The sequence below is a fragment of the Caretta caretta genome, chromosome 3 (genome assembly GCF_965140235.1).
Source record: "Caretta caretta isolate rCarCar2 chromosome 3, rCarCar1.hap1, whole genome shotgun sequence".
NCBI lineage: Eukaryota > Metazoa > Chordata > Testudines > Cheloniidae > Caretta > Caretta caretta.
Genome location: NC_134208.1, coordinates 9,768,534 through 9,784,383, shown reverse-complemented (window position 1 = coordinate 9,784,383; position 15,850 = coordinate 9,768,534). Strand labels below are relative to the sequence as shown.

Below are 15,850 nucleotides of genomic sequence, written 5' to 3'. Positions count from 1 at the left end.
ACTGAGCCGGATCTTGGTCCCGCACAACACGTTTACATACCAGGCTTTAGATCACCGTTAATCTGGCGCGTGTCAACAGAACCGGAGACACGTGTTGGAAGTCGCTGTCAGCGGCCCACCTGTCCAAACACCCGGGTCTCGCTGGGACTCTCCGCGCAGAGCAGCCAAAGGCTCCAAGTGCCTGATTCCCTGATACTTTTACACGCCTCTATCACCCAGCTGAAGGAAATGCCTCCCCAGCTCGGGTCCTGTCCAGCTCGCTGTCTGGCAGCACAAATAGGAAATCCACCATCATTCAAACGGGAGCGGCTGAAGTGCTGTAAGTCGTGTCAGGGGGTCAGAATCATAAAGGAACCCAGGGCCTAACTAGAACCGTTTCAGTGAGGCCAGAGGTGCTGGCTTTTATTTCTTCTGACCCTGGCTAGCCCGAGAGGAGGCGAGGCTTTCAGATTCCTTTGCGGGCCGGGGGTGGCTGCACCTCGGTCTCTAGTGCCTTTGGGGGTGGGGGGGATATTTAGACCCCCACCGTTTCTGGCTGAAACTTTCCGAACAATTCTTAAAACTCATCCCTAGTTCTCTTCTGGACAAGCAGCACCTGCTGTTGGCTCTTGGGTTATTTATTTTTTTAAGCAACACCTTTGGAGTGATGCTATTTTGACTTGACACATCCTGGATTTCCAAGCAGGCGATGCGCCGGGGTGCACATTACCAGGGGGTTTGTCAAGGAGACAAAACCTTACACCTTTTAGCTTCTCTTTGGGGGGCAGCGCGGCTGGATTGTAGAGGGCAAATCCATGCTTCTGGAGAGAGAAGGGGGAATCTGTAGTGGGGTGTGGGGGGGACCAGGGTGTGTCTTGGTTTCTTTTAGGCTTGTTGGCTTTTCCTGCCTCCCTCAGAGGCCCTTCTTTTGACGTGCTCCAAGTGTCTCGGGAAAGCAGGAGGCTGGGCTTTGCTTGGGCCATCGTGTGCCTTGGTGAGCAACAAAACCCAGGTCGCCTTCAGGGCCCCTTTGGGGGGCGTTGGCCCCTCATTCATTGTTTGCATGGTGAATCTGAGGCTCATGCAAAGTGCATAAACATCTCGGGGTAGGTCGCCCAGCAGCTTGCAAGGGCTGTCGGGCTCCGTCTAGTTAAAGGTCCCTGTAAGGCTGTCAGGTGCCTTCAGCTGGTTTCTGTTGGGCTGCAGCCCGTAGGCGTCCACACTGCAGCTCTGCGGAGATTTCCTCGGGTCTGGGGCCCACCTGACCAGTCAGAAATCAGCACTGTCAGACAAACCGCCCGCGCGGTCTAGTGGCGGGGGCTAGGGCGTGAGTGGTTTTGCATCTGATTTGCAACTGGACCTTGGTCAAGTCACGTCGCTTATTTGTGCCTCAGTCTCCCTACATTGCCAGTAAAGGGTAATGTGATTTTTCCGCTTTGCAGAGGGCCCTGAGATGCTGGAATCAGACAGAACGTGTGTGTGTTAGTTAAAACCAGGCCTCCTTCGTTTTATTCTGAATTTGCAATCAGACTAAGGCCGGAGAATTTTCGAAAGCTCAGAGTCTTCTTGTCTTCCCTCTTTCGACCAAAGCTGGCCAGCGGGGCCCAAATCGCAGCTTTCATACCCTTGCTCTCCCCTCCGTTACTTTCTTGCTGGCTGCAACAGCCAGCTGGCTGTTGAACCTGGACGCTTGTCCCCCGTCCCCAGCACCAGACTTGCTCTGTGGCTGACCTGGGGAGCTGGATCCTTGCCCGCTTGGTTGCCGTTGTTCCCTTGGGGCAGGAGAAGGGAGCCCCGGGGCGGGCGCCCCAGCAATCCGAGGTGGGAGAAGATCCACCTGGCGGAGGGATGGGGGAGAACTGGAAAGCCGGGGGCGGGCTCCCCCTTGGGGCTGAGCCAGCCCCTCTGCTGCGGGCAGGTTGCAGGGAGAAGTTTCTCACAGGCCTCCTGGCTGGGGCGCCGGAGTTTGAAAACGAGGAGGAGCCGCAGGCACCTTCGGTGTCATTGGAGGAAGCTCCTCGGAGGAGCTCATAAATACAGAGCCCGGGCTGCAGGGTGCAGCTCGGCCGGGGGCCCCCTGGATTACGGTGCCAGAGGGGGAGGGGGGCGGCAGGCGGGGAGCCCCAGGCGCTGCAGGGGGGACTCGAGGCCGGGCGGCGGGGAGCGCTAGGGGGCCAGGGGCGAAGCGGGGGGTCATGGCTTCCCTGCTGGGCTCCTACCCGTGGTCCGAGAGCCTGGATGGGGAGCTCCCGGAGGGGCTCTCCCCGCCGGCCGCGCACCGCTCCGCGGGGGACAAGGGCTCGGAGACCCGCATCAGGAGACCCATGAACGCCTTCATGGTGTGGGCGAAGGACGAGAGGAAGCGGCTGGCGGTGCAGAACCCGGACCTGCACAACGCGGAGCTCAGCAAGATGCTCGGTGAGCCGGGGCCCCCAGGCTGCCCGCGGGGCTGGCGGCCGGGATCCGTCCCCCGCTGCCCCCCGGAGAGACCAGGGTCGGAGCTGCGGGGTGGTGTGTGTGGGGCGGGGGGAGCCTCCCGCTCCTGCCCCCGGGCTCGACCCTAACCCCAGCCGCCGCTGTGACCTCCCCTGCCGGGCTGGACTCGGGGATCCAAAACAAAAGCAGGTGTTCGCCCGGCACGACACCGCGGGCAGCCCCGCTTCTGGGCTGTGTCTCTCCGGTGTCCCTGGCTGGGGTTGGGGAACCCGGCGGGGACTCCGCTCCGCCTCTGGGGCCGGAGCAAAGCGGGTTAGAAGTCCCTGACCCGGGTTATTTTCCGGGTCGAAGTTGTCACGTTGCATTAGTTTTGCTCGCTCGTCAATCCGCCCCGTTCGCCAGACCCAGGAGAAACCGATCTTCAGGGCGATGATTGATTGTTCCTCAAAACAAAACCAGTGATTTCTTTGGTCTTTTTCTTTTTCTTTTCTCCACTTTTGTGATTAGAGGGGAGGCGGGGGGGGGGAATTACCCTGCCCAAATCTGGCCAAACTGACGACAGCCATTTATCGTCCCGGGTTGTTTCCAAAAGTGTAATGAACTTTTGTGAATTTGTTTTAAAAACGTCGCATCTCTACATGTGTCCAGCCCCCCCCCCCCCCCCCCAGTCTCTGTGGGGAACGGGCCGATTATTTCCATCTCTCCCCTTGGAAACTGCCACCCGGCACTTGTTTCCTTTTATTTCGCGTTCAGACTCTGGCACGAAATGAGTTGCCCCCCCCCCCCCCCCAGGTGCAGGAACTCGGCTTGGTCTAATTACAAAACCAAGGGGCTTTCTCCGCAGCTTGGGCAGGGCTGCAATTTAGTTGAAGCAGGCGAGTCAGTGAGCATCTGATTAAAGAGGAAAGGGAATGCAAGCCACACGTGGGGGTATCCCTCCCACTCCAACCTCTTAATATTTTGCTCTCCTGGGGAGGTCCCACTCACTAGATCTGTAGGATTCATACACTCCCCTCGACCCAGTATTTTGTGTAGGGTCGTATCCCTGTATTGAGGATTCAGTGGGTGTCTGACCACTGGTTTCTACAGGACGAGGCTCTGTTCCTGGGTCCCAGCCAGCGCTCTCTGGGTGCTTAGGGGAACAGCCCCTCCTTGCCCAGCACAGGTGCCTCAGCTGTGGATTCTAAGGGGATTTTTGTTCCTTCCTGGTTGCAGGCAAGTCCTGGAAATCTCTGAGCCCTTCCCAGAAGAGACCTTACGTGGAGGAGGCGGAAAGACTGAGGGTTCAGCACATGCAAGATTACCCCAACTACAAATACCGGCCCAGGAGGAAGAAACAGGTCAAGCGGATCTGCAAGCGGGTGGATCCAGGCTTTCTGCTGGGGAACCTCTCCAGGGATCAGAACTCGGGGCTGGAGAAGCGGGCCTGCGGCAGGACAATGGGGGAAAAGGAGGGGCAGGGTGAGTACTCGCCTGGCCCAGTATTGCAGAGCATCAGGGGCTACAGGGAAGCCCAGGCCAGCGGCGGCAGCACCAACATGGACACCTACCCCTACGGGTTGCCCACCCCGCCTGAGATGTCCCCTTTGGATGTGATAGACCCTGAGCAGAGCTTCTTCTCCTCCCCCTGCCCGGAGGAGCATCACCACCCCCATATGACTGGGGCCCCTTATTCTCCAGAGTACTCCACCAGCCCTCTCCAGTGTAACCACCATCCTCTTGGCCCCATGTCCATCCCTCAGCCCAGCACCTCCATGATCCCCCCAATCCCCAGCTGCCCCCCTCCTCCTCCCACCTACTACACGCCAGCTTTCCACCCCATCCACCCCCACAGCCTCCATGCCCATCTTGGTCAGCTCTCCCCACCCCCTGAACACCATGGCTTTGACAGCCTGGACCAGCTGAGCCAAGCAGAACTTCTGGGGGAGATGGACCGCAATGAGTTTGACCAGTATCTCAGCGCTCCCGGCCACTCAGACCGCAGCGGGGTGATAACCAATGGAGACGCCCAGGTGTCTCAGGTTGCAGGTGGCTCACCCTCCACAGAGACTAGCCTCATCTCCGTCCTAGCAGATGCCACTGCTACCTACTACAACAACTACCGTGTCTCCTAGGCCAGAAGGAGCAGGGCCTGAGGACTGGCCACGGACAGACCCTACAGTATTATTGGCCGTGGCTCCAGGGCCGCAACAGCTGGTGGGCACCTTGCTCCTCACCTCAGGGTTGCCAAGTCAGAACTGAAACAGCTTTGGAGCCTCCTCTCTGTCCTAGGTAATGGATTTTGCTTCTCAGACATCCACTGGCATCAATATTAAGTATCCTGCTTTAAAAGGTATTTGATATCCTGCTTCAGAAAAGGTCTGTGGTCAAGTCCCTTTTCCAAGCCAGCTGGTCACTGGCTACAGTCCTCCTACCGATTTATTTGATAAGCGTGGCGAGTCTTTGGACGATGGGTCTGATTTTTCAGTGGCACTGAGGCCCAGCTCCATAAAGGTATTTAGACTCCTAACTTCCTGGATCTGGGCCAGAGCTCCCTCAACGCCGGCTGGATCCCCTGGGGGCTGCAGAGTCTCGGCTCCTCTGAAAAGTCAACCCCTGTGTCTTGTTCTATGTAGCTCTTTGCCGTTGTGGTAGGGATGGGGGGAAAAGCAAAGATGTGGCAAATGAGTTAATGTAACCCTCTGGTCAGCGTGTGCCGCCTTCTGGGCCTGCTGGTGTGACTCCGTGACTGCCCCCTACCTACAGAACCTGGCTTGTCAAGCTGTAGTCACTCCAGTGTTCAGTAATGCAGGTTTCCAATTCCAGTCGCAGCATTGGCTAAGATGGTGGCTGTCACAACCAGCTGTTGCTGTACAGAGAGAATATGATCAGGGGATCATAAATGTCCTGTTCTCCCGTAATTACGCTATGTGAAGAGCTTTAACCAGAGAGAGCTCTGTGGCTTTCATGCATAGCTGTGTGTGTTTTCTGTTGGCCTGGTCTTGCATTCCCTGTGTACTCAACAGTTTCACGGAAGTGGCTGGGAGTTTCTGAGAGTGCACTAGCATAAGGAATGCAACTCCAGTGAAGTCACTGGACTTGCAATCCCTAGTGCCAGCTGTGTATTTGGTCCTGTGTCTGCAAAGGCATCTAATCTAATCTGTTGCACCCACATAGCCCCGCTCTGTGTCCCTTTGGCTCCTGGAACGTTTTGTGGATTTCAGTGGGAACCCTGGGAGTGTAAGGAAGGAAAGATCTGGCCCAGGGTGGAATCCTGATGTCATTTCCATACACACACACCCGCGCCCCACCGCCCCAACCCTGAACAACTTGAGTGGGAGGTTCACAATAACTGGAACTGCAGTGCCGTGACACAGTGTGGTCTTGTGATAATGGACTGACTGCTAGCTGCTCCAGTGTGAAGGTTGCGGCTGAGCTTCTGTTTGAAGCTGAAATTTGCGCACTCCATAAAATTCAGCTTGACTTCTCTTTAAACAGAGTTTCACTGGGCTCTGATCCTGCTTTCACTGAGTTAAATGGAACCAAGATTGGTCCCTGCCTGAGTCACTACAAGTAATTTCCCATGTACGTAGCCAGGCTAGTGGCCTTCGTAACAGCTACTCTGAAGGCCACGAACCTGAGTAATATCCCATCATGTCCCCTCGACCTGCAGCCACAGCTGGAAAGAATTTATTGTGATGAGCACTTTGGAAAAGAGGTGATACATAGCAGACACACATTTGTATCAAGCATCATTTGAAGGCAAATACTTAATGTTTAGAAATGAAATGCCCGTTCCTCTTTCCATCAGTATATTATTGCTTGTAATAAAGCTGTACATTGATTTGTATGTTCCATTATTTCCCCGTCATATTTTGTATTGCTCTTTTTTCATAAAGATGACATTTTATTTTAAATCAGTTATGTATCATGATTAATCTTAGCATTACAGTATGACATTTGGTTATGATTAGTTAGTAGCGTGGTTATGATTTTTTGGTTTCAATCCTGAGTGCGTAATTAATTGCAAATGATAATATAATTGCAAATAATTCTTTAAAAAAACCACAACTTTTAAGCTAACACTTTCCATCTCTTTTTGTGTGTGACTCTTATGCATTTTGAATGCGTGTAGATATGAGTTCGCATAAAATATTTAATTTAAATAAATATGTTTTTATACAATGACTATTTTATCATTTAGATTGCTGTAGTTCTGGACAAAACTGTTCAAAGGGGAAGCATTTATTGTGCTCGATGGTGTGTTGGGGTTTTTTTAATTTTCAGCCAAACTTTTCTACATCAGTTTCTTTTTTGAAATAAAAAAGGCCTGCGGCTATCTTTAAAAATTGTGTAATACTTTATCCGGGACTAATTTATGTCACAATTTGAAGTATTTTTTCCCATCCCAATGTATCAGTGGAAATCTCTTTAAGGGACCTGATTGCGCATTCCCGCTTATCCAAAGCGCCCTTTGATATCAGAGTTTTCATAGAATCATAGAATATCAAGGTTGGAAGGGACCTCTGGAGGTCATCTAGTCCAACCTCCTGCTCAAAGCAGGACCAATCCCCAATTTTTGTCCCAGATCCCTAAATGGCCCCCTCAAGGATTGAACTCGCAACCCTGGGTTTAGCAGCCCAATACTCAAAGCACTGAGCTATCCCTCCCCCCTTTGTGTAGGCAAGGATTGCAGGACCTAAGTCAGGCACAATTTGGGGGGCCCACTGAAGTTAATGGGGAGTTTACTATTGATGTGGCATAGGAGTGGACCTCAAAATATGTGGACTGTTTTGCTGAGTATAATATGAGTCTGTAGGGCATGGTTCTTATTTGCACTAAGGATACTAAACATTTACACCCCTTATGAGCCCTTCTTTACATTGCCAGAGTGATGTAAAGGGGCCTTGGTGTAACTGAGAATCAGGATGAATAGTCTCCAAAGGTGAAGTTGTGGGTGAAATGTAACAAGTGTGGAAGAGGGAAGGTAAGAAACGCAGTGGGGTATGATAGATAGGTTTTAAATTGTAACTCTGAAACATAGTGGGTGAAGAGCTCTCCAGACAAAGCCAGATTCCTCTCTACTCAACTGGTGTAACTGATGAGAGTTTAGCCCTTATCATGGACCTGATCCTGCAGGCCAAACCTATAGCCCATTCATGCAAAACTTTACTTGAAGCTTTGCCTTGTACGGACTTTGAAATAGGGTCCATGGACTCATATACCTCTGTAAGGCCTCTTTCTTGCCCTCAGATCCATGGGGCAGGAGCCAGTTTTCCGAGACATCTTGTAACGGGTGACTATGAATTCTGAGAGGATTGAGTCTTAGGGGAGTCCAAACTAATCAATTTCACCAGCTTTATATGCTCCCGACCAAGCATTCTCATGATGCCCGAATATCTATACAACGAGGCCAGAAGGGTGACCGACACGAAGGAAAGCTACATAGAAAGCCATCGCTCACTGACACAGCCTTTTCTTTTGTTTCTGCTCCTCAGCATACACACTTCTGTGGCCATGATGCATCTGTATTGTTCAAGTGAGTTTTGATGGGTATTAGGGACACAATATACTACGCTCAAATTCTGTGCACATGGTATAGAGGGAACTATGCCAGAAGGAGCACTTTGCACATTCAAGATGTTTTGCGACCATGAGTGAATTAACCCTCACAACACTCCAGCATAGCTGATATTCCTAACCCCATTTTATGAGTTGGGAAACTGAGGCATAGAGGAATTAAGTAATTGGCCCAAGGTCAGGAGCAGAGTCAGTACTAGGTCCTACATCTCCAGACTCCTATTTCCACGCTCCAACTACAATACCAGGCTGCCTCCCAGATGACAGGGATGACTTCAACACACGAGAGCAGAAGAGCCATAAGAGGAAGTCTCCATTTATCAAATGTAGGATAGATTCCGAATTCATAGGGTAGCTTGGAAGTGAACTCAAGCTGCAAAATCCCGTTTGGATTTAGTTTTCAAATACCCCAACATTTGGGGCTTCTTTGATTCAGGAGTTCTATTCAGCTCCTGGGAAAGAGAAGGGGGTGCATGCAAAATTCAAAATGTAGAGCGAGATTTTCAAAAACAAAAGTTCCATTGACTTGCAAGGTGGCTTTTATTCCTAGGTCAGATTGGTGCTTCTGCAAATCCCACCCCACTAGCCCCATTGAAAGTCAGTGGGGTTTGTACTTCTAAGTCACCTAAATGCTTTTGAAACTCCCCCATGTAGTCTTTCAGCTGAAGTAGTGAGGGCTCATGCAATTAGATCTGGAGATTGCAGGTTTAAACACTGCGAACGGATCAAGCAGGGTTGGTTATAGTAGTACCCATACTCCAGTCAGTATTGGGCCTCATTGAGCTAGGAACAGACACAAAGCACAGAGACAGACGTGTTTCTGTCCCAAACACCTTGCAATCTGATTTGATAGTAAAGAAGCAGCCTGTTTTCTCCTCCCATCTCATAGACAGAGTCTTGTTTCCTGAACAGAGATTGTGTAATGACCACCGAGGAGCACATCACCATAGGCCTAGTTAGGAGTAGACTTGTCTAAGGAGGTAAGGCTAGCAGCGCCCCCTAAAGGCAGTCTGGATCCCTAGTAGATGCAAGGATGCAAACTGCTCTTTTATCAAAACGAATCGGTCTCACAGCCCAGCGACGGTACAAACAACAAACGTACCAAAGCCTTGCAAGGAAATTAGAGCTTGGGGCTTGTAACAAGCCAACGAAGCTCCTATTATTCTGGCTAATCATGAGTCTCTGGGTAAGTTACAACCATTTATTACATTATTTGTATTTAATGCAGATATTGGGTCTAATTCTCTGGGCCACCCAGTTCCCATTGACGTCACCTGGAGCTGTGGGTGCTCAGCATCTCAGAAAAATCACGTCCGGTGCATATTACCTATTGTTCTGAAGATGTAATGTGTTTTTTAAGCCCTCTAATCCATTTTGCAGGGCAGAAGTTCAATTAATCCTTGATTTAACTCGGCTGACTTCTGTGGTGTTATAGAAGGGATGACTTTGTCCCCACTTGTTTAAAGCAGAATCACATGAGGAAAAGCAGCGTGAGTCACCCACACACCTTACCTGTAGCAGAGCTGGGCTGAATCAAAAACCTTGCTGCTGGGGGAACTTGGATCTGAATTCGAACAATGGGTCTGGCTCTAGAATAGACAAAACTAGCCCATTAGGCACACCCATACTTTGGGAAAATCTGCTTCTGGATCAGAACCTGGTCACTTGGGTGGTTTCAGTAGTGGAGAAATTCGTGATCAGTGCCATCAGCCTATCTCCTGACAACGTCTTAATAGCCACAGCAAAACTGAGTTCTCTGTTTTCATCCTATGTAGCTAACTCTGCAAAATCAGCTCTCTTGGGAATTTATTTTTAGATCCAGGGCTTTCATGGTGCCAGAATGGCACCCCTGAGGGCACAGTCCCCTATTTACTTGCCAAACAGGGCATGAGCAAGTGGTAGCCTCCCATTCAGTCCTCCAACAACGTTTCTCAAATCAGACCTGCAGGGACCATTTCCCCTCTTTGGGGCAGGGACTCTCGATCGCTCACTATGTGTACGTTCAGCACGTGGCAGAGTAGGGCTCCAATCTCAGATGGGGGTGACTGGAAAATAAATAAATAGCCATCGCAAGTGGTAAGGAACATACTGCCATCACTAGGTCCACTCAGTCATTGGCCTGTCTGCTGCAAATACCAACAAGACCCCAGTACGAGCCTATTGTGGTGGTGGCTTTTGTGACATGGCCATCTCAGAAAGCAGCTTGTTCCACGTCGATACCCTAAGCAGGTCTGTCCTTCCCCTGCAGCAGTTGGCCACTCTCCCCAGAACGACCCAGAGTGAGGCCTCGTCTTTGCACCAGGCTGGCGACGATTCTCCATCTCCTTCTCCTAAGATGCGTCGGTCGTCTCCTCCAGGTAAGACAGGGCGGGGAGTGAAAATGAAAATGTGCCCGGGGTAATTCAAACCCAATCTCTACTGGTGTTTTTGACATAGATCCAAGGCAGGGATGGGAGGGCGGAGGCGGAGAATTGAAAAAGTCACCTATCGCCTTAGGCCGAATCCACGGGTCTCAAAGCCCACGCACAGTTTGAACCAGCAGGGCAGCAGTTTTCCATATGACGTTCAAGCTGCAGTCAATATTTTTGTTGTGCAAGTTGCAATGTGAGTAATTGTGAGCAATCATGACCTCACCCTTCCCGGATAGCCCTGGAATTCAGTCCGTCTGGGAGTTAGCGTGTGTCATGTGCCTGGCCTCCCAGGAGAACCGATTTCCTTTAAATCCACAGAACAGGTGGTGATTCTTCTCAGTCACTGAGGCCAGAATTGCTGAAGCTGAATCTGTCCTAACTCAGCTACTATGGGCAAGGAGGGGCCGCCAACCCTTTTCAGTGCCTCTTTGATTGACATCTGTCCAGATCTCATTCTGCCCGAGATGTCAGAGGAGAAAAGGTTGAGTGAGAGTCAACCTAGCTATGTTACTGTCGTTTATTGACTGCTGCCAGTGGGCCCAGCAGGTATGGAATGACCTCACTCTCTTGCATCCTGTGTGTTTACTGCTGGACATGGCACAGTCCCCTCCAAGGAGACGAGATCCTAAAGGGGGCCCCACAGTTCGGAAGCACCATATGTGGGGTTGCCCGTTGTTCGCCTGTTGCTCGTCACAGGAGGAGAAGGATTTGTAAGAGGCAACAGCAGCGTGGATAGCAAAATCAGTCAAGCCTAGGCAATGTCCCCAAGGGTGGGAGAGGCTCTCATCGGAGCAGTTCTAGGATTTGGAAAGGAAGGGTGGTCTCGTGGTCAAGGAGACCTGGGTACATATCCCAGTGCTGCCACGGACTCTCTGGGTGACCCCGGGCAAGTTACTTCACCTCTCTGTGCCTCAGTTTCCCCCGTCTATAAAATGGGGATAAGAATGATCCCTTTGTCTGTGTTATCTATTGAAGCCTGGTCTACACTGAACAAGTTTGTTGGTCAGGGGTACGAAAAAAACCCAACCCCCTGACTGGCACAGCTATGCTGACACCCCCCTCCCGCCACGTAGATGCAACTAGGTTGATAGGAGACTGCTTCTGTCAACAGGGCTAACTTCATTTGGGGTAGCGGTGCTCCCCGTCTGTTGGTGCAGGCTGCGTCTACACTGCGGGGCTGCAGCGACATAGCTGTTCCAGTACAATCTCCGTAGTGTAGACATACCCTTACACTAAGCTCTTTGGGTCAGGGATTGTCTTTTACTATGGGCACGTCTACACGGGAGTTGGAGGTGCAATTCCCAGCTGAAGTAGACTTACCTGTGCTAAAAATAGCAGTTTAGCTGCAGCTGCATGGTTGGCAGACTGGTTTAGCTGCCCCGCGTACAATCCCGCCCAGGGTCCTTAGATCTCCGAGTGCTTTGCAAGGGAGTGGCGGATATCATTGTTCCTATATTACAGGTGTGGAAACAGAGGCATAGAGAGATGAAGGGATTTGCCTAAGGCTGCACCGTGAGTCAGTGGCGGAGACCCCTGATCTTCTGATTCCCAGCCAAGGGCCCTGTTTTATTGGACTGGGTGAATGCTGTGAATACAATGAAGTAGGATTGTTTTCTCCTTTCACTCGGAGCGGAATTTTGTAGGGGGAATAAGGCGTGTAACATGAAGATCTTCTCTTGCTCCTGTTTGTGGGGCCACATCTCCCTGTCCCATACCAGCCCAGCAAGCCCTTGCTCCAGGAGCTCTCCCATTCTGGTCAATAAGAGTTTTCCCCCTGAGTTAGGACAGCAGGCTCAGGCCCTCCCTTGATTAAGAGGAGGGAATGAGACAAGCTGCTGAGTCTTTTCCTGCTAAGCGCTGCCAATGAGAGCTGCAGGGAGTGCGGGGAGGATGTGTCCAGAGCTGAGTGTTTCCTGCCTGATAACGCCGGCCCCTCCTGCCGGATGTTATGAGTCCGGGTCCTACTTCACGATTCAAGTAAAGGGCCGAGGGAAAGCCTGGCTGTTTATGTCAAGAAAAAAATAACTTCTCCCTCCATACAATTCTGCAGCTCCCAAGTTTTCCCTCGCTAGCTCCCTTTCACCTCCCCCGGTCAAAACGCTGGGAAAATGAAAACAGGCCCAAAGACACAAAGCAGGAGCTGGCTGCCAATGGGGGAAAGGCCTTAGAGCAAAGGACAGAGGCGCTCCTTGAAACGTGCAAACGGTGGGCCCCCTCCCTCATGTCTGTTATGAAGCAGAGGTCGGGCAGAACAGGAGTCTGAATCTGAATGCAATGGGTTGGACTCTGCACTCAGTTACTCTGGTATAAAACTGGAGTAACTTCACTGAAATCAGTTGAGTTACTCTGGATTGACCCCATGTTAACGGAGAGTGTGAAACAAACACCCCAATCTGATCACTCCTGAACTCACGGGTGTGAAACCCAGATGCCAATGGGAACTTTCCCAGCTACTGCAGCGTTTGCATTTGGAGTTCAGATTCTGTCGCAGAGAGAGGCTTAGGCTGTGAACGCTGATCCCAACCCACATCCAGGGCTGGAAATTGTCTTCAGGCCCATCTCTGAGATAAAGGATCTCCCTAACTAATAAGTGAGATGAGAGTGAGTGACAGAAGCATTGTGGAGGGATTGTGAGTGGGGAACATCTTTCTGGGAGGTATTAAGCAGGGGAAGCCAGCTGGTGGGTGGAGAGGGAATGGCACCCAACGCAGTAGGCAAATGCCACAATTTCTCTAGAAATCTGTAAACACGAGCCCACGCTGGGACCTCTTTTTTATTTGTAATTGAGCCTTTTGTGCCGCCTCTCTCTCTTTGACGCTTGAGGGCTGGGCTCCAGAACAAGACAGTGCTGTGAAAATCAGAATGACACTTCTGCCATTCCCAGAGGGACGGTAAATGACTTGCTTCCCAGTAGGTAGCGTATACGCGGTGAAGGGCCACAGTGTCGTCGATAAAGCAGCACGTGTGGCAAAGTCCTTTATGGTGACAGTCCTTCAGGCTTCCAATCCGGATCTTGGCGTGCTTGGCAGAGGTGAGCAGTCTCCTTAACCCTACCTCACAGGCGGCGCAGCCAAGGTCACATAACCAAGTCATTGCGGAGCTGGGGGTGGAACCCAGGCTCCCGCGTTGGCCCATGCCGCGAGCGCCGATAGGGTGAAATCCTGGCCCCGCTGGAGCCAGTGGGAGCATTGCCGTGGACTTGGGCGGAGCCTGGATTTCACCCTAAGCATTTTCAGTTGCCTAGCGCTGCACCTGGAAGCTGTAAGATCAGAACAATGATCCGGGAAGCCTGTCTTTGGGGGACAGGTGGAACATTTCAACACACCTAAAGATAGTTAAGTCCCAGGCAGACTGCGAAGAGCTACAAAAGGATCTCGCAAAACTCGGTGACTGGGCAACAAAATGGCAGATGAAATTTAATGTTGATAAATGCAAAGTAATGCACATTGGAAAGAATAATCCCAACTATACATATAAAATGACGGGGTCTAAATTAGCTGTGACCACTCAAGAAAGAGATCTTGAAGTCATTGTGGCTAGTTCTCTGAAATCATCCACTCAATGTGCAGCGGCAGTCAAAAAAGCGAACAGAATGCCGAGAATAATTAAGAAAGAGATAGATAATAGGATAGAAAATATCAAGTTGCCTCTATATAAATCCATGGTGTGCCCATATCTTGAATACTGTATGAAGAGATGTGGTCGCCTCATTTCAAAAAAGATATATTGGAATTGGAAAAGGTTCAGAAAAGGGCAACAAAAATGATTAGCGGTATGGAACGACTTCCGTATGAGGAGAGATTAATAAGACTGGGACTTTTCAGCTTGGAAAAGAAACAGCTAAGGGGGGATATGATTGAGGTCTATAAAATCATAACTGGTGTAGAGAAAGTAGATAAGGAAGTGTTGTTTACTACTTCTCATAACACAAGAACTAGGGGTCAGCAAATGAAATTAATAGGCAGCAGGTTTAAAACAAATAAAAGGATGTATTTCTTCACACAACACACAGTCAATCTGTGGAACTCCTTGCCAGAGGATGTTGTGAAGGCCAAGATCATAACGAGGTTCAAAAAAGAACTAGATAAATTCATGGAGGATAGGGTCCATCAATGGCATGGGCAGGGATGGTGTCCCTAGCCTCTGTTTGCCAGAAGCTGGGAATGAGTGACAGAAGATGGATCACTGGATGATGACCTGTTCTGTTCACTCCCTCTGGGGTATCTGATGCTGGCCACTGTCGGAAGACAGGACACTGGGCTAGATGGACCTTTGGTCTGACCCAATATGGCCGTTCTTATGTTCTTATCCTTATCTGGGGGGCCAGAGGTCCCCCGCCCTTGTGGGGCACAGAGAGGAGCTGGAAGAAAGGAGATGAAATGGCCTTGAAATAAGGGAGAGGGAAAGGGGCAGCTCCACAGCATTCTCCATCCTCCTTCACAGCTTGGGGGGGATCTCCATGGACACCATCCCGGGCGTGGGGGAGTTTTGTGGATTTGGGAGGCCTGTGTGGCAGGCGACATGCAGCCGAACCACAGTCAAGCTGCTGGACACAGTGTTGCGGTGAAGAATCGGGGTTCTAAAAGCATCCGGATGGAGCTTTGAACTGCCTGCAGCCCATTCACCCACGCATGCCGCACGCTCTTCCGCCAGCACGGCCCAGCCACCACCTCGGAGAGACGCTCCCGGGCCCAGCGCAGCCCTGACCCGTTGTTGTTTGCTCTCGTTCGCAGGCGCCCGTGCGCCTGCCATGTCACTCAGCCCCAAGAGCTTCAGAGCTAACAAAACATCAGAAGCATTCTGTGCGCTCAGGAAGGAAACCTGCTCACGTGACAGGGTTAGTCAGATTTCTGTCCGCTCCTTCCCTAGGATCCCAGGCAGCGGGGGAGGCTGCTGACCAGAAACGTGTCTGAGACCAAACAGCAACGGGGATGGCAGATTCTGGCTTGTCTGGCTGCCTAGCTGGCTGTTGAGAGAACCCATCCAGGGCTGGCAAGGCCCCCTGGAGAGCAGGTTGGCAACGCCTCCCTTCTTAACGGGCCTGGCCCTAAAATCTGTTTTTCGCTCCCATCTTCCTGCTCTGAGATCTTAAAAAATGTGGTTACTGTTTTCCTGTGAATTTCCTGCAAATGAAAAGCGCTAGATTTACAGTCCTGCGGAGGGAAGTCCTCGTGCTAGCCACAGCTCAGGTACAATTTGGGCAGTAGCAAGACAAGCTTCCCCTTACATCCTGATCCAAAACCCATTGAGACCAATGCAGAGAGTCTCACTGACTGCAGCAGGCTTTGGATCGGGCCCCTAATGTCCCGAAGCCCTGATCTGGAGGGACCAGCTCTTGGGAAGAAGAGACATTTGATCTCCATAGCCTGCTAGATCCTTCTTTTCTTGGGTGTCGTACAGTGCCAGCTGAACAGTGGCTGTTACAATGCAGATGGCTTGTCTGCCGAGAAGCGCCATGAAATCAT

At 51.1% G+C, this 15,850-nt stretch overlaps 1 protein-coding gene across 1 annotated transcript; it reads left to right on the top strand.

The window, feature by feature from the left end:
* The first annotated feature begins 2,158 nt into the window (after window positions 1-2,158).
* On the top strand, window positions 2,159-6,579 carry SOX7 (SRY-box transcription factor 7). The gene is made up of 2 exons (XM_048845796.2): window positions 2,159-2,397; window positions 3,631-6,579. The coding sequence occupies exons 1-2, from the start codon at window positions 2,175-2,177 to the stop codon at window positions 4,527-4,529; spliced, it is 1,122 nt and encodes a 373-aa protein (XP_048701753.1). The 5' UTR covers window positions 2,159-2,174; the 3' UTR covers window positions 4,530-6,579.
* The last annotated feature ends 9,271 nt before the right edge of the window (window positions 6,580-15,850 follow it).

Bases quoted from the DNA above. Each gene is read 5' to 3' on its own strand.
- SOX7 (XM_048845796.2), top strand. From the start codon at position 2,175: ATGGCTTCCCTGCTGGGCTCCTACCCGTGGTCCGAGAGCCTGGATGGG. The intron at 2,398-3,630 runs GTGAGCCGGGGC...TCCTGGTTGCAG, and splicing joins GGAGCTCAGCAAGATGCTCG to GCAAGTCCTGGAAATCTCTG.